Source organism: Carettochelys insculpta, chromosome 5 (genome assembly GCF_033958435.1).
Source record: "Carettochelys insculpta isolate YL-2023 chromosome 5, ASM3395843v1, whole genome shotgun sequence".
NCBI lineage: Eukaryota > Metazoa > Chordata > Testudines > Carettochelyidae > Carettochelys > Carettochelys insculpta.
The window spans coordinates 102,146,959-102,170,039 of NC_134141.1; the positions used below are offsets into that span (position 1 = coordinate 102,146,959).

At 46.1% G+C, this 23,081-nt stretch overlaps 1 protein-coding gene across 1 annotated transcript in view; it reads left to right on the forward strand.

Moving 5' to 3' along the window:
- Positions 1-1,838: 1,838 nt before the first annotated feature.
- The window catches only part of C6 (complement C6), a 33,530-nt gene continuing 12,287 nt past the window's right edge, over positions 1,839-23,081 (forward strand). Inside the window, exons 1-10 of the mRNA XM_074994307.1 lie at positions 1,839-1,981; positions 3,199-3,355; positions 5,435-5,579; positions 6,683-6,824; positions 7,705-7,843; positions 9,433-9,633; positions 12,216-12,456; positions 13,241-13,363; positions 15,600-15,766; positions 22,349-22,574. Of these exons, the coding sequence (XP_074850408.1) occupies positions 1,839-1,981; positions 3,199-3,355; positions 5,435-5,579; positions 6,683-6,824; positions 7,705-7,843; positions 9,433-9,633; positions 12,216-12,456; positions 13,241-13,363; positions 15,600-15,766; positions 22,349-22,574 (1,684 nt within the window). The remainder of the gene's footprint in view (positions 1,982-3,198; positions 3,356-5,434; positions 5,580-6,682; positions 6,825-7,704; positions 7,844-9,432; positions 9,634-12,215; positions 12,457-13,240; positions 13,364-15,599; positions 15,767-22,348; positions 22,575-23,081) is intronic.

A 23,081-nucleotide genomic window follows, 5' to 3' on the forward strand; every position in this document is an offset into this window, starting at 1 on the left:
AGTGACAATTTAAAGGGGGAAAATATATAAATATTGACCTATGGCTATATTGTCCTCCTTGTTATGTTTGACCAGCTGTTTAAATCTATTGTCCTATGTTTGTTTTCCCCTTGGTTTTGCTGATAAGAGAAGAGATGGCTACGTCCCATCTACTTTCCCATAGACAAAATAATGTATCAATACTGCAAGATAAAGTTTGATGCTTTGAGTACATGAACAGTATTATGCAAATAAGCATCACTCAGCCTCCAATATGGGAGACAAGTGTGTGTGTTTCCAGCTGTATGTTTCTGAACAGCCAAAAGCTCATTACATAATAAATAAAATTGTTAGTCTTTAAGGGGCTACAGGAATGTTTGTTTTATATTGCCAAAGGTCTACATAGTATGAAGAGGTGTTCCTAGCACAACACCGATGCATAAGATTAATTTTAAAAGTAATCACAAAGGTGCTGTTGGTCATCAAGCTTGTCTGAAAGCTGTAACGCCAGCAGCAGATCTGTGTTTGATTAAAATGTAACTACAACAAACAGAACCTCTGCACCTTTTGAAAAGGCTTTGAAAAGCCTTTTGAATCAGGCTAAGGTTGCATAATACTGTGACACTGACTGATTTTGCAGCCAACTGTCTTGTGGTAATTAGCTACGTGGGCTTTTTTGCTTTTGATTTCAGTGTATGTGAAGCACCAGGGTAAGTGCTATTTCTTTTAAATGAATAAAGTTACCTGTATATTGTGCACAAAGGCTTTAGAACATTGGTAATTATCAGTGTATTTATTATAGTTACTCTAGCAGATCAGAACAAGTGAGCCTTTATCTGCGCACATGGCTATGAACAGCACAACATGAAAAGAATATCAGAAGAGTTTGGTTGGTTGGTTTGTTTTAGAGGGGGAATGTCATAACTGTATTTAGCAGGAGAATGGGAAGTAAGGAGTCCAGGAAATCCAGAAATTCTAATCTCTGCTTTGTTCTTTACACGCTTCCAATCATTTCACTTCTGTGTTCAGGGGTTCCTGAGGTGCAGGAGTTGAAGAGCTGTTGAATGTGTTCTACATATTATTTCTCAAAGACCATCCTGTACTCTGATCGCTCATTGAATACATGGGGATAATGAGTCTCAGATCAGCTAGGGGCAAATACTGTGCTGGAGATAATGGGAGTTTGTAGCTTAGACAGGCAGCCCAGTGAAATAAAACAGAGAATCATACGTGTTTTGGTGATACTCAAGGTAGCAGGACAAAGCTGTAGGAACAGTGGCCCCAAATAGCAAAGCATTCAAGCACAATGGTTGTTTTAAACCTGTGATTCATCCCACTGAAGGATTAAAGTCAAAATGTATCTGATTTTGTTTCATTAGGGGATAGTGTTGTAGGGTTTGAGGCTTATTTTGAAACAAATGTTGCTCCTTGTCCTGTTCTTATTCAAGCAAAACACCTACTGGGAAATACCCCTGAGGAAGGATAGCAGGAGCAAGTCACTGTTGGTCACCCACAAGAAGATTTAGACCATTTCATAATCAGAAATGTGGTGTAGCTACACCCTTGAGAGTTACTCCCATTAAAGTCAAGGCAATGCTACTCTTTGACTTGTGTGACATAGAATTGGAGCCACTGATTCTGATTCATAAAGTACTAACAGATCAGTCCCTTGAACAATATCACTTTCCAGAAAACTCAGTCAGTTGTGTTGTGTTTTGGATGAGATCTCTGCCTTGCCGTATTTTCAAAAATAAGATAATTTTAGAAAATTAAGAGATGGGCACACACTTGTGCATGTTGCAACTGACATTGCTCTTGCACTGTACATTCATATTTGTGCAGCTGGACGCCTCTAAACTATGGACGAGGGTTTGTTAGTGTACCTTATCCTCCTGGGCACAGTGATTGGGAGCAGCCTGGGGTGCTACTGTGAGCACTACCCCTGGGGAGCATGGTCTAGCTGTTCAAAAACTTGCAATTATGGAACCCAGAGCAGGCAAAGGTAGGTATGAACTACCACATTGATTTTCCTTTTTCATGTCTCTGTTTCAAGGACTTTCAATACAGTGTGTAACACCCTTATTTTTCTTTTGGAAGTTGTTGCTCCCATAACCTATGGGGGCAGGGGAGAGAACAATTGGCCCATCCCAGTATTTGGGTGATAAAAAGGTATGAAAGGTTTATAATCTCATCAAGAAGTCCATTTAAAAATCTAAAAAAAGGTCTCCAAGTGAATCTTTCATGCTGATGAGCCTTTGTAGTAAGGACACAGAACAGCCCCATATTAATTTATTCTGCTAATGACAGGTTGTCCTGGTATGCAGTATATATGGGAGTGACCCACCCCTCCACACCAACTCAAGCATGATATCAATGAGCTTCAAAGCAGGCTGCACTCTGTGGCTGGAAGGTCTGGCCCCTGTAGTGCACTATCTTGGAAAGGGTGTGAAGAAGTCAAACTTGTCAGTCACAAAAAAACTTGTCCTGTAAATATTGAATTCTGCATCAGGTGTGGTCTACACTAGGCAGGTAAGCTGATTGCAGTTACACAATTCTAGCTACAGCAATTGTGTAGCTAGAATAGACTTATCTGCAATCAACTTACTTGGCTGTCCTCACTAAGGAAGGTCAATGAGAGAATTTCTTCCATCAACCACCCTTACTCCTCACAACAGCGAGGAGTACAGGAGTCAACCGCTGACCCCGACAGGCTGATTTTGCATGTCTCCATCGGGTGTGCAAAATCGAACTCTGGAAGATTGACCCGAATGGATTGATCTTCTGGGTAACGTAGACATAGCCTCAGTGCTCTGATTCTTCAAGAGAAGGTAAATTGTGCCTAACTTCAGAGGTACAGGTTCCTTGTAACACTGTATAACATTCAACTGGATTCTTCTCTTTCTTTCCTACGTGGAAAGAAGCCACCATCTCTGATATTTGTTTTTGTTTTGCCTGTCTGAACCTGATGGTACCTTACTAGATACTTGAATCATTAAATTCCATTAAATCCCTGAACACAGAGGAAGTTTGAATTGGCTGGATGCAAATTTCACAACTGTCCCTTATGGTTATGGTCATCCAAGCCCAAAAAGCACGGATGTGAATAACTCCCATCCCAAAGCTGGAGGGTGCTCACACCAGGATCCGCACTTTACAGCCTGTTCCCACTTTTTAACAAGGCTCTGACTAAATTAATTATTTTAACTTTTTACATTTTAGGCAAATAATATTTGATGATTATTATAGAAAAAACTTCTGTGCAGAAATGTGCACAAAGCAGGAATCCCGAGCATGTAATGAGCAGGCCTGCCCAATCAACTGTCAGCTTGGAGACTTTGGTCCTTGGTCAGAATGTGACCCATGTGTTAAAAAACAAGTAAGTCAAAAAGGGAATTTGGTGGGCAAGTGTGAGGCTCTGATGACTGTTTTATTTGCATTTCAGATAGTGAAGCACATGACAAACTGATTTGCGCAGTTCAAGGGAACAGGAGAAATCAATAATACATTGGCAAGGGCACAGGAATTGGAGGGAGTCATTGAAAGAAACAGCTCAGAAGAGAGAGAACAATGATGCGTTTGGATACCACAAGGGGCAATCGCGTTAATAGGGAAAAGTCTCCTGTAGATATAATAGATTCTGCCATCAGGTTAGCAGGTCTCCAAGATGACGGATCTTTATGGCTATTCCATGGTACAGGTTGAACCCCTTTGGTCCAGCAACATTCATAATCCAGCATGATTTTAGTGAGCTAGATGACCACTTAACAAGGGGTGGCCAAGTCTCCTGTGGTCCCATAAAGTTTGTTGGCAGCCACCAGTCCTGGCTCTGAGTGTTCTGTGCTGTTATTTAGAAGACAAATAAGGGTGAATTAGAGGTAAGAGCCCAGTAAGCAGTGGAAGTATTGGGTAATGCTGCTAGACAATATTGACATTCCATGGTCCGGCAAATTCTCTTGTCTGGCACCATTCAGGTCCTGAAGGTGTCAGATTAGGAGGGTTTAACCTATATTTGTCAATACATTTTAAAGTGGAGAATAATTAAACTGGTGGTGTCAGATCATCCATTCTAGCAGTTTGTTTTTGTTTTTTAAAAGAATTAAAAACAATGCAAATAATAGACAGATGCGGCAGTGGGGATTAAAACTGCTTCTTTCAACATTCATTCCAATTCTGCTTGTAAAGGCAAGATTTTTCAAAGGTATTTAGACACCTGATTACATTTTCAGGGTCAGATTTTGGAAGATATTTCCAAATCCAATCAGACTGCTCCAGGTAGCTAATTCTCAAGTGAGCCATGCTTCTGAAATGCAGGGTGAATCCAGAAATAAGCATATAATGGCGTTCCGATTTCACAAATGCCCTGAGCCATGTGGGAGTTCCCTCCTGCAGGACAGATTATCCCCTGGTGCCATTTTAAACCTTCCTCTGAAGTCTGCCTCTGCAGTTGTGCAGTTGTCTGAAACAGGATTTTGGGTTCTATGGGCCATGGGCTGATCCATTCAGGCAATTGCTCTGTTCTAGGGAACGTCAGACATCTATGTGCTTGTTTAGTCCTGCTCCCTACAGCTCCTCAAGATAGCAAATGGCTCTGCCCAAGTGGGATGTGTTGGGAAGCATGGGTATTTTCCTTGGAAAGCAGGTTAGCTCCTGGCATTTGTGTGGAGAAGATGCTTTGCTATCGTTCTATGCCATGTTTTCTCTAGAGCTGGACTGAGCTGGTACAGAAAAAAACAGCAGCCCCCGCCCCACCCCACCCCACCCACAAACAAGTGCTCTTGGGATCAGTAGCTCATAAATGTATCATGCATTTTTGACACAGATTCAGACCCGCCCCCAACCTTTCTTTTTTTCTCTGTTCTTGTTTAGGAACTTGTATATGCAATACTCTTTGTTTTCAATCCTATAGATACTGATGCAGTACGATTTTTCTGTTTCAAGCTACGAAATTGCTTGCACTGATCATCCACTATGCTCCATACTCTGTCTTCATGCGAGTTCCCCCCTCTCTCTCCTGCCCCCAACCTTGTACAAATCTCTTTCTGGTCTCTGGATGATGCTTGGCAGCTTTTATATAAATGTCCTTGCAGACAGAGGTTGTGATTTCCGAAATAAAAGACCAAAATAAAACTAAATTTAATTCCCAAAGTTTAGAGGGGATGACACGGGCTGAGAGATTGTGGATTTCCATGCACATGGATAATATCGTAATGCCATAATGGATCACAAACAAAGAAGCCTAAAAAAAGAAATACAATAATGACTGCAGACAGAGAGATGTACTGGGTCTGATTCTGCTTTGCCTAACCCTGCCATTGCACCCAGGCGGTTCATGCAACTCCATGTCTAGTCAGCAGCAACCTGCTGTGTATAGTTCGGCCCATTGTTCATTAAAACTATCTACCTAGAGACTAGGTAAGCACAAAAATAACTTCTTCTCTTCTGGGTTTCCTTTCAGTTACGTGTCAGGTCTGTGCTGCGCCCATCTCAGTTCAAAGGACAGGCCTGTACTGAGCAACTGGTGGATTCTCGCAGGTGTTTCCCAACTAAACTTTGCAACATAGAGGAAGTTGACTGCAAGAATAAGTTCCAGTGTGAAAATGGTAATGGTGCTATTCACTCCATAACTCTTACATCGGATGTTAATCGAAATAATAAGTCATAGGCTACGTATTTGAAAAATTACAGGCTGTATATACTCTCCATATCCTTCATACGCACATGTGGGTTTTTGAAAGAAAAACTGAGCAAATTGCTACAGCATTTGTGTGTAAAATTGGATCTTTATAGCTTTGTGTGGCTTCCTTCCGGCTTTGTTATGTTTGCAAGGAATTTCAGACAGGGCACTATTTGACCCAGACTGTTGGCATGAGATCTGTTAGCTGCAGAGCCTCAGTGCTCTAACAAGAAGAAAGTCTGTGGGTGGGTTCCTCTATGCAAGTGCATGGCTCTTTGCAGTTTTAGATTTGTTTTGTACCAGTTTGACTGAACTACTACAAAGTCCTATGGGGAGCACTTTCAAGTAGATTGAAATGTGGTTTATGTAAGGTTAGCATTAGTTTGTTCCTCAGCTAAAATAAGCCTGATTTAAGCTTTTGATACATCTTAAGTCAAACCAGGGCTATTTTGCATGAGGAAGACCATTAGAATAGGAGATGCTGTTCTCTACTAAAACACTGAAGCATTTCTATGCATGGCTGATATTTCCTTAGAATTCCTTTTTTTTTCCTTGCAGACTCAGATCTCTACAGGTACGTCTACACAGCAAAGTTATGTCGACATAGCAGCCACTAGTTCAAAATAGCCATGCAAGCATCTACACAATGCAGTGGGTATTTGGAAACAGTGGATGCCTTGTTTCCAAATTGGTAAACCTCATTGTACAAGAAATAGCACCTATTTCAAAATAGAAGCTATGTAGAAAGACAATAGAGCCTATTTCTAAATCAGCCATAGTGCGTCCCATGGCTGTATTTCAAAACAGAGTAGCTGAGCACTATTTTGAAATGTATTTTGCGTGTGACTGTGCTATTTTGGAATAAGCTATTCTGGAATACCTGTTCTGGAAAAGCTTCTTCAGGAATAACGCTGCTGTATAGACATTGCCTAATTTTGAAGCATTAGAAATTTCTCTGTTTTGCCCCCATGCTAATGGACAGAAGTATTACAAGAAAACTTTGCTGATGCTGCAGTTTCTTTATAACAGGTCGCTGCATTGCCAAAAGTTTGGAGTGCAATAAAGAAAACGACTGTGGGGATAACTCAGATGAAAGGGACTGTAGGAAGATAAGGACTGTGTGCAACAGGAAGTATGAGAGTATCCCCAGTGTACAGTTAATGGGCAATGGGTATGTTGCTTCTAATTGCCTATTTTGTAGATTCGGGTCTTAATCTCATTAACTCTTGTATAAATGAGATAGTTACTCCCTGATGCCTTCACTGGTACATTACTGAATCCAGCTGCACTAAATGTCTGGCATTAGTTTGTTAAGAGATTCCCAAATTATAAGACTATAAGTAAGCACCAGCAATGGCACATGTATCTGTCTAGTCTCAGAGCCACAGCACTCCCTTGTGTCCCATACAGAATCCAATAGAGAACCTCCAAGCACTAGTATTGGCAAGGTTCCCCTCGTGACCCCTCAACAGCCTGGGCTCCACACATCATAAGGTGAATGGTTACATTGTGTCTGAGCCCTTCTGCAGGCTGGAGACTGTTTCCCTAAGCATGTCTTATTGTGCACTACATGGGATTTTTTTAATTTGATTCTTGCCCACCATCATTTGAAGTTCTCTTTGGTTTGCTGCTTCCAGCTGAAAAGCACAATTTTACCAGGTGACTGTATGTAACTGCGTTCTTCTACAACAGAGTACTGTCTCACTAAGAATAAAATCCAAAGACCACAGCACGGCACCCAGTGCAGAGGTGGGAGGGTTGGAGGCTCTTCAAATATGAAGTACTCCAATACCACAGTGATGGGTGTGGTGCAGGATCCTGCACAACAGAGACCGATTTTGGCGATGCATTCTCCATGAGTTAGGAATGTTTGTAGAAAGAATTTATTTCAAAGCAGCAACATAAAATTCATTGATTAGATCATTAGCTTGTGGACCCTACATTGTCTTCAGCCACATTGTTTAACACCAGGTTCTAGCCCTATTATCTCTCCATTTCTTTTTACCTTCTAAAAATTATTTTATTTTATTTTATTTCATTTTATTTTTTAGTTTTCATCTTCTGGCCAGAGATAGCCGAGGGGAAATCCTTGATAACTCATTCAATGGAGGAAAATGTATAACAGCAAAAGGCAATGATACAAGGAAATCATTCCGTGTTCCTGCAAATCTTGAGACTATCACATTTCAGGTGCTATCTGAGAACTGAAATCACTAAACAGTAGCTCTAATATGAGAAGTCCTGGGACTGATTATAATTCATAGGAGATGAATGAGTATGTGAAGCAGGGATAATGAGCAGGTCTGTGGCATCTTAAAGACTAACAGATATTTTGCAACATGAGCTTCCATGGGCACAGTCCTCTTCACCCAATGCGTCTGATGAAGGGAGTTTACCCGTGAAAGCTTATGCTCAAATACATTTGTTCATCTTTAAGATGTCACAGGACTCCTTGTTGTTTTTGCAGATTCAGACTAACATGACTCTCCTTGTATTCTAAATTATGACTCAAGAAAAAGACATTAGTGCTATCACCAGGATACATCACTGAGCAGATAAATCACTACCGTTGTTTATTGATCTCAGATCAGTTGAGGGAACAAGGGCAAAGTGCGCAACCAGGTCTACGCTATGGGTGACATCCATGTTGCAGATTTTGTTCTAACTTCCACAACTTTTTTATTAATGATCCCAGCGGTGTGATTGCTGAAAGACGGCATTTCCAAAGGTGCTATGTAAAGCGTTTAATTGCATTTGCATGTACATAGCTTGTAGGTGAGTGGTCATGCAGGTTTAAGTGGAGAAGAGTGCAGGATTGTTTAATTATAGGAGAAGCAAATTGTTATTCTCTATGTCTGTTCAAAGCTGTCCTTACAACATCGACAACTGTATATCATAGAATCATAGGGCTGGACCTCAGGAGGTCATCTAGTACAGCCCCATGCTTCAAGCAGGATCAACCCCATCTAAGTCATCCCAGCCAGGACCTTATCAAGCTGGGACTTAAAAACCTCTAGGGATGGAGAATCCACCACCTCTCTATGCTTATATACAACCTCCTTTGGGCTGGAAAGGCCATCAGACCAGAATCTCCCTATGTTTCTAGTGCTCTGTAGTCTAAAAGAGACTGGAGGTTCTATGAGAACAACCTTGCTCATAGTATGTTGATTCATTCCCTCCTGTTCCCAACTCAAATCAGAGAGCAGAGGAACATGCAGAATTAGGAATGGACAAAAGCCCAGCCAAATTAAAATGAAGTGAGCTATTTCAAATTTCCCAGAATGTTTATATTTTGGAATTGCTTGAGTCTGAGCTGAAAATGTGGCTTATTTCTTATTTGAGGCAATTTCTTGCCTCGTCCCTTGTAAGTATGAAGGGACTTGTAACCACAGAAGTTCCGAGTGCCTTTGAATATCAACATGAAAAGTATGTTGAAAGTGGGAACTACTTACTGGTTAGGCATTTCAGACACATTTTCAAAGTCTGAGGCATCAGTTGCACTTGCAGCTTGGTGCATTCAAATATATATTTGATGTATAAATGGATAAGCTGTTTGACCTATTTTCATGTCCAAATGCCCTTCTGTGCATGTGTCTTTTACACATTTCAACCATCAGTTTCTAAAAACTGTCATTTCTGGAGTGAATGGACATTCTCTTGTAATTTTTGTCAATTATTAAATTCAAGTCTGTTGCTCCCAGAAAATGTCAGAACTTTATTATTCAATAATCTAATGAACAGCCTTTCGGGTAAGCTTGTTTTGCATTTTTCTTTTCTAGGTGGAAAATAAAGAAGATGATGTGGCATCGGACTTCTATCAGGATATAATTCCAATGAGCACGGACTTTGGGACAGATCATTCATCCTCTGGTGATGTGAGAAGTTCTTCTGGGATCCCATTCCTTTTCTCAACAAAGCGAAATGTACGCATCACATCATCTTCCTCCTTCAAGGAAGCCATTCAAGTATCATATAAAAAGGTACCATAAATTAGATCTCTGAGTTTATTATTTCTTTCTCTCTCCAGCTTCTTAATTCCAGAAATGGCAGATCTGCAAAAGGTTGCATTTTATTATCAAACTAGCACAAAGAATTTTCCTATGCTAATTTAGATGGGTTTTGAGAAGGAAAAATGGGTACTCACAGCTGAAATGTAGGTCAAACCCAGAATACCTCTTATTTAAAGAATAGATAGTTCTGTCCACGTTAGGGGAATAAAAACATTATTTTTCACACATGGGTTATCACCTTGACCTTTAAATAACTTCTAGGAGATAGATCTATATTTTATACCCCCAAAAGCTGTTTTACTAGCTATAAATAAGAATTTTTGTCTGTTTGTATGCCATAAGAGATACTATATTATGCTACTTCCCCACACAGTTTTATCTACATCATAACATCATGGGATCTCTCTCTCTTCTAAGAGCATATCAGAGTTGAGACTAATGGGTCAGATAACCAACTCCTCACTGCAGGTCAAGGTAGTAGAATGAGAAAATGGAAGATAAAACATCACTAAAAGAAGCCTTGGAGGAAATAAAGTTTAACCAGGATTTGTGATTTTTATAAATATAGGGGAAAAGTTACATTATTTTCACCTGTGATAACTGGTACTTTCTAATACCAGTCTTGGAACTGTCGTTACTGGTTATTAAATTAGAGCATACTTTGTCTTAAGGATTTCCACTGATACAGAGTGCTCAGTGATTATTTACCTTCACTGTTTTTTTTAAAGAACTAGCACCTCATTTCTAATTTGACTTTTTTCTATCTTCTGCTTCCAGCACTTGGATCTTGTCATATCTTGTTGGCTAGACTGAAGACCCTACTACTATTCTGTTTCCCTGCATAGACTTACAGACAGCAATAAAGCCATGCCTTGACCTTGTTTTTAAGTTAACTAGACTAAGCTCCATCACTTACTTCCTACAAGGAATTTTTCAAATCCTTTAATTGTGCTCATGGCTCTTCTCTGTCCCCTCTCCAATTATGTAACATTTATTCCTTTTCCTAGTCAATACAGTAATCCCTCAAAATTTGCAATTTCGAGTTGTACTGAACTTGCATTAATGGGAGTTAAGCGCAACTCAAAATCCTGCTTTCCCCAGCTCCGGTTCAACACCCCCTGCCCCATGCGGCCCTGGTTCAACACCACCTCCCCGCCTCCACCACCCTTTGCAGCCCTGGTTCAAACCCCACCTCCCAGCCCCAGTTCACCAGGCCCAGCTCCAGTTTACCACTACCCCCACGCCTGGCTCCAGCTCACTCCCCAGCCCTCGCACATAGCTCCGGCTCACCCACCGCAGGGTCATGCGGACCCAGCTCAACTTCACCCCTCCTACCCCTATTGCAGCCCTAGCCAATCCCGGGCATAACCCACCTGGCCTTTCCCATGTCCCCAACACACCACCAGGCTTATCCCTACCCAACTGTCCTCCCAACCCAAGACTTACCTTTCAAAAGGAGCTCCAGGTACTCCTGCTGCTTCTCCAGCGGCAGAACGTGCATTCCGCTGGGGGAAAAAGCTGCCCCCGACTTACACAAAATTTGAGTTACGCAATGGTGTGTGGGAACACAACCCTTGCATAACTCAAGGGACTACTGTACACTATGGCTGTGTCTACACGTGCCCCAAACTTCGAAATGGCCATGCAAATCAACATTCAGTGCCTCATTAGCATGTTGTCGGCTGCAGTGCTTCAAATGTGCAGCTTTTGAATGTGCGTAGCTCGGCTACATGGGGGTCCTTTTCGAAAGGACTCCACATCTTTCAAAATCCCCTTATTCCTATCAGCATCACAGGGAGAGAAAGCAGCAAAAACAGTGGCTCACTCTGCAGATCCCAGCTGTTTGTCACTTACCATGGGAGATATTGTTCGCCAGTTATTGGGACTCAACCCTAACTTCACTGGAGTCAATGGCAAAACTCCCATCAGCTTCAGTGGGGCCAGTTTCTCATCTTTGTCTTCCAAGTGAGGCATTCTGTCTCTGGCAAAAATATACTGTGGCCTAGATGCTTTCCCCTGTTCCATCCTGGCACATTTTCCCCATGTCTGCATCTCCCAGCTCTCTGACAACACTAACTTCCATGCAGGAAGGGGGTCTGACAGCACCATGTGTCCAAGTGAGGCCAGCAAACCCTGGCAAAAATGTTTGGGTAGTGGCATAACCTATGTGCCCTCCATGTATTGCCTATGGCTTCTTCCCAGGAAGAAAGGGAGTCTTAGGTCTTCAATCTAATGGGGCGTGCCTGCTGGGGCTTAGGGCTGAATCTCTGAGACAACCCCATTGCCCACAAGGCTCAAGCGCTGAGCTCTGTCAGGCATGCCCAGGCTCTTAAACATGTGAATAGCATGTGCAGTCAGGAGGAGTCTGAATAAAATTGGCCACCCCAGCTCTAGAATGTAACCAAGTTCTTATAGCTTCCAGTGGATTGATCTCTTGATTCATTTGTGCTAGTTACCCAAGGCTAAAACATAAAATATAATGTTGTTGACTTTTCTTACCCTATGTTAAGTCTTTGGTGTCAACCAGAGAATGTGTCTTTTTCTGTCTCTAGAATTCCAACTTTATTAGGATCCATAAAGTGATTGCAGTTTCAAACTTCACAATGAAACAGTCAGATCTGCAGCTCTCAAATACCTTTCTAAAGGCACTTAACCATCTGCCTTTGGAGTACAACTATGCTTTGTACAGCAGAATTTTTGATGACTTTGGGACTCATTACTACACGTCTGGATCTATGGGTGGCATATATGACCTCCTTTATCAATACAGCACCGAAGAACTGAAGAATTCAGGTATGTAAACTTTAGTTTGGTGAGATTAAAAAATGACCTGTTTAGGAAAAAATATGCATGCTGCTACTGTGTTGCAGCATTTCATAGGGGCCCAGAGCCTTGGCCACCACTGCTGTCACAATGGCAGTGGTGGTAGCCAGAGCTCTGGGGCCCCTTGAAATTATGGGCTTCAGGGCAACTTCACCCTTTGCCTCTTCCCCCCAGTGTTGTTCCCAACACTAACCAGCATTACTGCACAGTTTCTGGTGAATGTGGGGACCATCCCATCCCTCTCCTGGAGCACTGCAACTCGAGACCATCATAAGCTTCCGAGGTCTAGCTGCTCTTGAGCTGCATGACTCAAGGGAAGGGGTGGGACTACCCCCACACTCATCAGAAGTGGTGCAGCACTTCCACAGGAAGAGGCAGGTGTGGATGGGGCAGCGCATGGGCAGAGCATAGCAGGAGGGATTGAGCAGGAGTGGGGAGTGGGGCAGGAGCAAGTGGCCAGTTTCTACCCTAAAACTCACTGGGGAAATAGCGTGGAATCCGATGAAACTACTTTGAGCTGAAGGACATAATCCACAACACCAGAATCATCTTCAGGATGTAATGGGATGAGACCCTCAGACAAGACGTGGAAGAGAGGAAGGAACTAATGAGGTGTTCTACGTGAGGAATACCATGAAATAGATGTCTTCAAGTCTTGAGCAGACCAAAGGAGAGCCAAGTAGAAAATAGGGATGCTCTTTCATGTTTAAGTATTTAGTGCTTAAGCTAATCATTGCTGTTTAATGTTTCCCAGGTTTGACAAATAAAGAATCATCCGAATGTGTCCGTACAGAAACCATTAGGCGTGTGTTTTTCATAAAGAGTCGGAAAGTACATACTTCATGCACCACAAATAAAATGACTGAACGCCATGAAGGTTACTATGATGAGAACTAAGTATTCTGTGCTCTTCTTTACCATGGGAGATAGTGTTCACCAGCTATTGGGGCGCAACCCTGACTTCATTGGAGTCAATAGCAAAGCTTCCATCAACTTCAGTGGGGCCAGTTTTTCATCTTTCATCCTCCAAGTCAAGCATTCTGTCTGTGGCAAAAATATATTGGGGCCTAAATGCTTTCCTCTGTTCCATCTGGGCGCATTTTCCCAGTTGACACGGCAAGACATATTTATTTATTAGGGCATAAACCTTTGCGAGGGACAACTCACTTCTTTGGATGCTTGAATTGAAAGGAAGGCAGGGATGCAAAGAGAGGAGTGTCACATTGGTGCTAATTAATCAGGGTGGATGTGGGTCACCTCCAACGATGGTAAGAAGGTGGGGGTATCTGAAAGGGAAATTACTTATTGTAGCAAGAGGGCCATTCTGTGTCTCTATTTAGACCCTTTCTGATGGTGTCAAATTTGCATATGAATTCCAACTCAGCAATTTCACGTTGCAGTCTGTGGCAAGTGATGCTGCTTGTCCACAATTTCAGCCTGTGCACATTGGCAGAAGCAGTCTGTGTAGAGGACCAATTGGTTGTTTAGACCATCAGGTAGAGTCGATGTAGAATCCTCCTCCTGGTAGCATTTGTAGGATGGTTTCTGTGGCTTACCTAGTGTGTAGTTCAGTAGCTCAGTGGAAATATTTCCTGCTTCAGAGATAACAAAAGTAGGCTTCTAGGTCACTGAACTGCATCATGTGTGAAGGTGGTGGGGCAAAAAGAGAGTCCCCAAGATAGGACAGGCTCATTCTGCAGACTAATCCTGTAGGTGGCTAGATTAACAATATTGTTGGATGGATCAAAGATACCACTGCTGTGGGCCTTGTGACATGTAGGAGTTTAGGTAGTTCAGTGTACTTTTTCCCATAGAGAAGCACAGTGTGTGTTCTAAGTGGCTTGTCTTTGTTTAGTAAAACCCAGCTGTGTGGAAGGTTGGTTTTGTATGAACGTCTCCAGCTCTGAGAGCTCATTCTTGGTCTTCTGTTTGCTGTACAGGATGCTGATCAGATGAGTCTATAGTTTCTTTGACAGTGTGTGGCACAGTCTCTCACTGTATTCTGTGTAGTAAATCAAATGTAATGGATTTTTCACCTGTAGTCCATTTGGTATGACATCTGTCTGTTTGCATTTCTGAAACCTTTCCCGGCAGAGGAATCCTCTCTCACAAAACTAGTGTAGCCATCTCCCAAGCCACCACCACTCTCCATGTTTTCAGTGTAAGGGCATCCTGGAGGTAACAAGGTGATATGCCAGGAGCGCTCTGGCAAACCCACCTGGGTTTGAGGACTCACCAGTTGGCAGATGTAGAACAGCCACCAAGCTGCTCTCAATTTCTCCATGACACAAAATCAGACAGAGAATCAGGAATATATAACTAACTCCTTGGTGTTCTCCTCTTCTCTACTATATCAAGCAAAGCTTGAGTGCAGCAGAGACTCTGTCCTATGCTTTTAGTGTACCATAGATATATTAAAAGAGAGGTTTATTTTCTTCAAAGCGTCAGACAGTCATGCATCAAGCATAAATGGAACAAACTATTTGATTACCTCACACCAAATATCCATTACATCACTTATGTGAGTAGTGCCTTCTGATAAGCAACCCAAGTATTGAGATGAGTTAGAAGAGTTGACACTCCTGTCCCAGCATGGATTATTCCGTATCATATATTTGATACTCCTATTGTACTGTGACCTATCTAGTTTTAAATGTCTCCAGAGATGAGGCTTTCATTCTCTTCCTTTATGAGATTATTCCACAATCAACTAAATTTCATCACTGAGATTTTTTCTTGGTGTTCACGCTACATTTTTCTTAACTTCATAACATTATTTCCATTGTACTCTTTGGCCCACTCTAAGTAGCTCTTCTCCTCTGAATTGTTTGCACCTTCAAGTATTAGTACAAATTTATGAAGGATCCCTTGGTTAGTCTTGCCGGAGTCACATTAATCCCACATGGACCACTGCTTTCACTGGCCCAAATTCCATTGAATTCAACGGCAGTGGGATGGGAGAGGAAGGCTGGGAGGGATGATTTGGTGCCCTTGTGTCACCAGCAAATCCTATTGGCTCTTCTTAAAGGAACACAGCCTTTGGGGTTTGCCTTGTATACAATAGAAAAGTTGTGGTTATATTTTGATAAAAGTTAATTTTAATCACATTTTAGGATCATTTCTACAGTCATCTGAACGGTCTATTTCACTGGTAAAAGGTGGAAGGACAGAATATGCTGCAGCGTTGGCCTGGGAGAAAGCGGGATCTTTCCCAGAGCATACAATATACACAGACTGGGTGGAATCGATAAAGGAGAATCCTATTGTAATTGACTTTGAGGTAAGAAAAGAGAGAAAAATACTTGCAAGAAAATCAAGGCCATAATCCTTCCAGGGAGTAAAGATTCCTTTGTTCTTTTTTCATCTTTCTCCCTGGAATGAGACATGGGATGATTTCACATACACAAAACATTTGAGAGAGTTTTAGAAACATTTGTTAGTTTTACAGGCTGGATAGTTCTATCTCTCCTTAGTACTGTGTGTCCAAATCGAAAGGTACTTGACAGCCAGAGCGAGTGAGAGTCAGTGGACCTATTTTCAGATGTCACTGGGAAGGAGGAGGAGTCCCTTGCAGCTTAGTGACAGGAAAGGCTTGATTATTTGGGAGAAGAGGGAAAGCAATGCACTGGCTGTTTGCGGGAAGCTGGCTGACCTCCTCCTTTAGCAACCTCCATCGCCACACCTGGGCTGGAAAACATAAAATATTACTAAACAGTAAAGGTAATAACAGTCCTATAATGTTGCTATGCCTGTATATTACTGCTTCTTCTGTGAGTGTATATGACCTGGTCTTTGTGTACTCCATGTTACCTAGTATGATTTTAAAGTGTATATTGCTAATTCCAGTGGGGCCATGTAAACTCCAAGGTTCTGGATTCACTCCTACACAGACTCTCCAGTGGTTAGGGATGCTTTATTAATACCATTAAGCTATTTCTATTACACAATGACAGATTAGAAGTCAAATATGAAGCAAAATATTTTGGAGTTATAGGGCTTTTAGTGTGTTCACATCCCTTCTGCTGTGGGAAGTCCCTGATCCCTGTTATCCTTGCTTCAGAGGACACAGTGAACATGGTTCCACCTGGGAGAGATCCAGGCACCCCCGAGTTCTTGTTTTTGGAACCTCCCAATGTTATTATACCTCATTTGTTTACTGGGTGGCTGTGCGCTGGCTCAATGACATTTTTGCAAAGTGGGAGCTGAGAAAGCTGAGCTTGAAGAAATTGAAATTGAGCCTGAGAGCAGACTTGATTACTTTTCAGTAACTTTCCATCTCAAATTCGAGTGCCTAGGCTACGGTCTGGCTTGAGGCCTACCCCACAGGCCAACTGTCTTGCTGGGTTCTGGGCAAGGTGAGAAGAACCTGCTCTGTGCTCCCTAGAAGGGGTGGGGGATGGGGCAGAAGGTGCAGGGTTGGGAGCAGGCAGCCCTCAGTGCCACCTGGTCTGTGGTGCACCCCTCCACCCCCTCATCCTTTAGTGCTGCCTGGAGTGTATCACACAGCACTTCAGCAGTGAGTCAGAGGACTTGAACCTCCAGCTCCTGCCCCATTAACAATGGCAGTGGCTGGGAGCGCCAGGCCCTTGTGCGCCACTGGGCCCTGGAGCAGTTGCCCCCTTTGCCTCTCTGCCAGTGTGCCTGGCAAACTTTTGCCACTTTTCTGTTAGGTCATCACCCCAATAAAAAGGAAACTATAGGTATGGGTGAGCTAGATGTATGGAATTCTTATGTCTTGTTAAATACCAATGAATTGTATCATGCACCATATTCCCAAGCTGTGTCTACAAGTGCACAAAAAATCGAAATAAGCAGCCCTTTTTCAAAAGAGCAGGAGGAGTGTCGACATGTGTAAACCCGTCTTTCGAAGGAAAATTGAAAGACCGGGGCGCAGACTTCGAAATCCAAACCCCGATCCCGTATCAGGAAGATCGGCCCATTTCGAAATACTAAATCGAAAGAGTACACGTGTAGGTGCTCCACAGGCCGCTTTTTCGAAATACAGGTGCGCCATGGCACCGGTCAGCTGGACAGCAGGGCCACTCCAGCCGGCAGCAGCGGGGCTCTACGGTCCCTGCGTTCGGCTGCCTTAAAGCCACACGCACACAGGAAACCCATGGCAGGAAGGTGAGAGCATGCTTGGAGCAGCCTCTGCATGTGCTCCAGCCACACTCTCCACCACCACAGCATGGCCAGCAGCCAGCCCCCGCCCCCCCCCCGCCCAAGCCCCTGCAGGGCTCCCAGGGGGAGGAAAAAAAAAGGGCCCCCTCCTGCATGGAGCAGGAGCTGCGGGACCTACTCGGCCTCTGGGAGGACGAGGAAGTCCTGCACCACATGGGGGTCAGGCGGTGCAGCGCCGCCGCCTTCACCCACCTGGCACAGGGCCTCCAGGCAAGAGGCCGCCCAGAGCGTACCGCGGAGCAGGTACACTCCAAGGTCAAGGAGCTTCAGCAGAGCTATGCCTGGGCCAGGGACCTGGCCAGCCGCTCTGGGGCAGCTCCAGCAACATACACCTTTATCCTGGAGCTCCGGGGCATCCTGGGGCCCCAGGAGAGCTCCCCACCCCCAGTATACCTGGACACATCCGGCGAGGAGCTGCAGCCGGAGGAGGAGGAGGAGCAGCCCAGACCAGGGACCCAGAAGTGTAAGGGGACCACCGAGTGGTCGAATGAGGAGGGGGACCTCACCATCATCGTCATCCCCTCCGGCTCCTCCAGCCGGGCAACCAGGAGCTGGACATCCCCGGATGTCACCAAGGGACCCTCTGGTACGTACAGGGAAGGGAGTACACCTGCTCCACGGGGGCCGGGGGGCGGTGCAACGGCAAGTCGCCCACACACAGGACCAGTGGTCCCAGGCTGTACACAGGCCACCCCCCACATGCGATGTGGCGCACCAGCAATGACCAGCACCCGTCTTCAGCGGACAGCGCTGCAAGCCACATAGGAGCGGCGGCCGGTTAGTGCCGGACAGCACCTGGGGCCTTCACACTACAGGCTGGGAAGGGCCACCTGCATGACAGACCACTGGATGCGCCTCCAGGCCGGGAGACCCAGCCCGTGGGGAGTGGGCTGGTGCCCCTTGGGGGGGGTCAGTGTCCTTTGGGGGAGGGTGGGAGCCCCATGGGGTGGGCTCAGGTGGGTGGGCCACAGCCTGGTCCCCTCCATCTGGGGCACATTACTGACATACTCTCCTCCTCTCCACACAGCTGCATCATCCGAGGGCTGGGAAAGCCCTACGCCGTCCCTCATCCCTGAGAGCCCCGCCGCAGCCCTTGGAGGTGGCCTGGACACCACCCCAGGCTGTGGGCCGTGGCTGGAGGGCCCCCCCTCCGCAGGCCCAGGAGGACCCAGCCAACCAGCGCCTGGCCGAGCAGTACCTGAGGCTCACCCAGGCCAACATGGAGTGGCAGAGGACAGCCTGGGAGAGGCTGCTGACTAGCCTAGAGGACATTGGCCACACCCTCCGGGACCATACGGCCACCTCCTGGCCCCCCGGCAACTCCCCTGGCTAAGCCTGCCCCCTCCAGCCCCACCAGGCCCACTCGCCAGCAATATCTGCCAGTGCTACCTGCACCCTCTCTTCCCCGTCGGGGACCCTGCACCAGGAAAGCAGGGCCTCCAGGGGCCGACGGGGCTCGCAGCCCACCACCCCTGTCCCAGAATGAGCGTCCCACTCCCCTCCAGGTTATGTTCCTCTTGCCCCCCTCTAGGTTAGGCTCCCATGCACTGTACATAGTTAATGAAAATAGTATAGATAAATGTTTCTTTTGTTGTTCACCACTCCATGCTGTGCTCCTCAGGGGGATGGTGGGTGGTGGACGTGCTGGTGGGGGTGGTGGGGAAGGTGGCTGGCAGATGTGCATAGGATGTGGGTGTGCATGCGGGTCAGAGGTGGCCATCGGCAAAGGCCTGCCTGAGGGCCTCCTGGATACAGTGGCCATTCTGGTGGGCCTGGCAGATGGGAGCGGTGCCCAGCTGCTCATAGCTGGTACTGGCTGGAGGGGCCCCCTGGGGGACATAGGCGTCCCCCTTTTCCTCCACAACATTGTGAAAGATGCAGCAGGTGCCCACCACCTGGGACGCATTGAGGACCCCAACCTCCAGCCACGTGTGGAGGCACCTCCACCACCCCTGTAGGCCCCCGGAGGCCCACTCCATAACGTGCAGGCATGGTTGAGGCGGTGATTGAATGCCTCCCAGGTGGGGTTCAGGTGTCCCGTGTATGGCCTCATGAGCCACAGCTGCAGGGGATAAGCCGCATCTGCCACCATGCAGATCAGCATGGTAACGTCCTCCGCCACAGGGATCTCCCCCTGGGGAATGAAGGTGCCAGGCACCAGCAGAGGCCGGAGTTCCGGAAGACCTGGGCATTGTGGGTGCAGCCAGCCCAGCCTGCATAGATGTAGGTGAACCTGCCCCTCGTGTCCACCAGGGCCTGGAGCACCCCCGAATGGTAACCCTTCCTGTTCATGTACTGGCCGGCGCTGTGTGGCAGGGCGCGGATGGGGATGTGTGCGCCATCCACAGCGCCAATGCAGTTTGGAAAGCCCAGGTCCTGGAAGCCAGCAGTGGTGTTGTCCAGATCTCCCAGGAGGACGACCTGCAGGGTGGGAAGGGGGACATGTGCCCTAGTGCAGGTGTGGCGGCCATCTCCCCCTGCCTCAGGCCCATTCTGCCCCCCTCCCACCCAGCACCCCCATCCAGCTGCTGCCCCATCTGGCCCCTTGCAGCAGAGGGTTCTCCCCAGCCCCACCTTACCTCCATAAGTACAGACTCGACGGTGGCCTTGCCCACCCCGAACTGCTGTCCCACGGAGCGGTAGGAGTCCGGGGTGGCCAGCTTCCAGATGGCGATAGCGACCCGTTTCTGCAGGGTGAGGGCTGGCCACATGCAGGTGTCCTGGTGCCAGAGTGCGGGGCTGAGCCAGTGGCAGATCTCCTCAAAGGTCTGCCTCAATATGCGGAATTTCCACAGCCACCTTTCCTCACCCCGCTCCCCCAGCACCAAGCACTCCCACCAGTCGCTGCTGCTGGGGCGGGTCCAGAGGCATCAGGGAACCCGGGGAGGGGTGCCTGGTGGTGCCCCATGGGGGGGCCCCGCGGCCCCAGGGGGGCCGCCCAGCCACCCAATGAGCGCGGGTGCAGCTGCAGCAATGGTGCACAGCACCGCCAGCAGGGAGTCCATAATGAGGCCATCCTCCTGAAGGAGCCGTCGCTGGGCCTCCATGGGCACGAGTGGGCTCTGCTGGGCTGGGAAAGGCTGGGCAGCACTCGGCTCATGCGGCGGGGAGGGCAAAGGGAGGGGCCCTTTAAAGGAGGCGACTGGCTGCTGCCCCAGAAGGGCTTGTCAGCCATGGGACCCCGTCTACGACGTTTCCTGCCTCCCTCCTTTCGAAAGAGGTCTTGGAGCCGTGTGGACGCTCTCTTTCAAAAGACCTGCGGCAGCACTTTGAAAGAGTGGATCAAAATGCCGATCCAAAAAATGGCGGCGGGTGCTCCCTTTCGACGGCCGCTATTTCAACTGCCGAACTCCAATTTTCGCCCTTTCGAAAGGGCACTCGTGTGTAGACCCAGCTCCAATGTCTTATTCACATAGGCTATGTCTGCACTAGCCAAAAACTTCAAATGGGCCATGGAAGTGGCCATTTCGAAGTTTACTAATGAAGCGCTGAAATACATATTCAGTGCCTCATTAGCATGCGGGCGGCCACGGCACTTTGAAATTGACGCGGCTCATCCACATGGGGCTCCTTTTCGAAAGAACCCTGCCTGCTTCGAAGTCCCCTTATTCCCATCTGCTCATAGGAATAAGGGGACTTTGAAGCTGTGTCTACACGTGCACGCTACTTCGAAGTAGCGGCACTAACTTCGAAATAGCGCCCGTCGCGGCTACACGCGTCGGGCGCTATTTCGAAGTTAACTTCGACGTTAGGCGGCGAGACGTCGAAGTTGCTAACCTCATGAGGGGATCGGAATAGCGCCCTACTTCGACGTTCAACGTCGAAGTAGGGACCGTGTAGACGATCCGTGTCCCGCAACGTCGAAATTGCCGGGTCCTCCATGGCAGCCATCAGCTGGGGGGTTGAGAGATGCTCTCTCTCCAGCCCCTGCGGGGCTCTATGGTCACCATGGGCAGCAGCCCTTAGCCCAGGGCTTCTGGCTGCTGCTGCGGCAGCTGGGGATCCATGCTGCAGGCACAGGGTCTGCAACCAGTTGTCGGCTCTGTGGATCTTGTGTTGTTTAGTGCAACTGTGTCTGGGAGGGGCCCTTTAAGGGAGCGGCTTGTTGTTGAGTCCGCCCTGTGACCCTGTCTGCAGCTGTGCCTGGCACCCTTATTTCGACGTGTGCTACTTTGGCGTGTAGATGTACCCTCGCAGCGCCTATTTCGATGTGGTGCCGCGCAGCGTCGAAGTTGAACATCGACGTTGCCAGCCCTGGAGGACGTGTAGACGTTATTCATCGAAATAGCCTATTTCGATGTTGCTACATCGAAATAAGCTATTTCGATGTTGGCTTCACGTGTAGACGTAGCCTGAAATTGCCGGGGTCCTTTCGAAAAGGCGCCCCGTCTGAACGAGCTGCACGGCGGCGAGCTGCATCAATTTCAAAGTGCCGCAGCCACCCGCATGCTAATGAGGGGCTGAATATGTATTTCAGTGCTTCATTAGTAAACTTCGAAATGGCCATTTGCATGGCCATTTCAAAGTTTTTGGCTAGTGTAGACACGGCCATAACCTGGTAGGTTCTGGTGTCTTTAAACACATACAACTATTCATCGTAATAAATGAACACAGCTTGCCGCAAAGAAATTTCTCTTTCATTATTCATTATGTGATCCCTTGCTGTGTACTTGTCTCTTAGGTGGCCCCTATCCTGGATTTGGTGAAGAATTTCCCATGTGCATTGACTAAACGGCGCAACCTGAGAAGAGCTCTTATTGAATACATGGACAGATTTGATCCCTGTAAATGTGCCCCATGTCCCAATAATGGAAGACCTGTGTTGTCTGGAACGGAGTGTCTCTGTGTGTGTCAGGCTGGAACCTATGGGGATAACTGTGAGAAACGTGCACCAGATTACAAATCAGGTATTTATGGTAATGCCATAATGATGTAAATATGCTCCTTCCTTCTAGCTGCACAGTGTAGTGTTAAAAGCTAAAGCTGGTTGGAATCTGGATCCCGTTCCATGAAATTCCAAACTTTTCCATTTCTGTTCCATGAGAACAACAATTTGAAATGTCAGTGCTCCTCATAGAGGCTAAATCCACAAATTAATTTCATACAAATCCAAATTATATTTAGTTTTGATCTATATAAAATGTTTCCTTTCAATAGGGTGGAAATGGTTTCATCCTGATAAGATTGAAACATTTCATTTGGACTTTGTTAGCTGGACTTTTATGCCATATTACAAATTATAACATAAAAATTGAGACATTTCATGATTTTATTTTTCCTATTTCAGGCCCTGTCAGAATAGTTGAGTTATTTCAACTTTTATATTAGTAAATTATCTTTGTATTTTAGTTTGCAAAGTGGTAATTGATTATAAAGTGGCATTATTTAATTAGCAAGAGGTAATCTAGTTGATG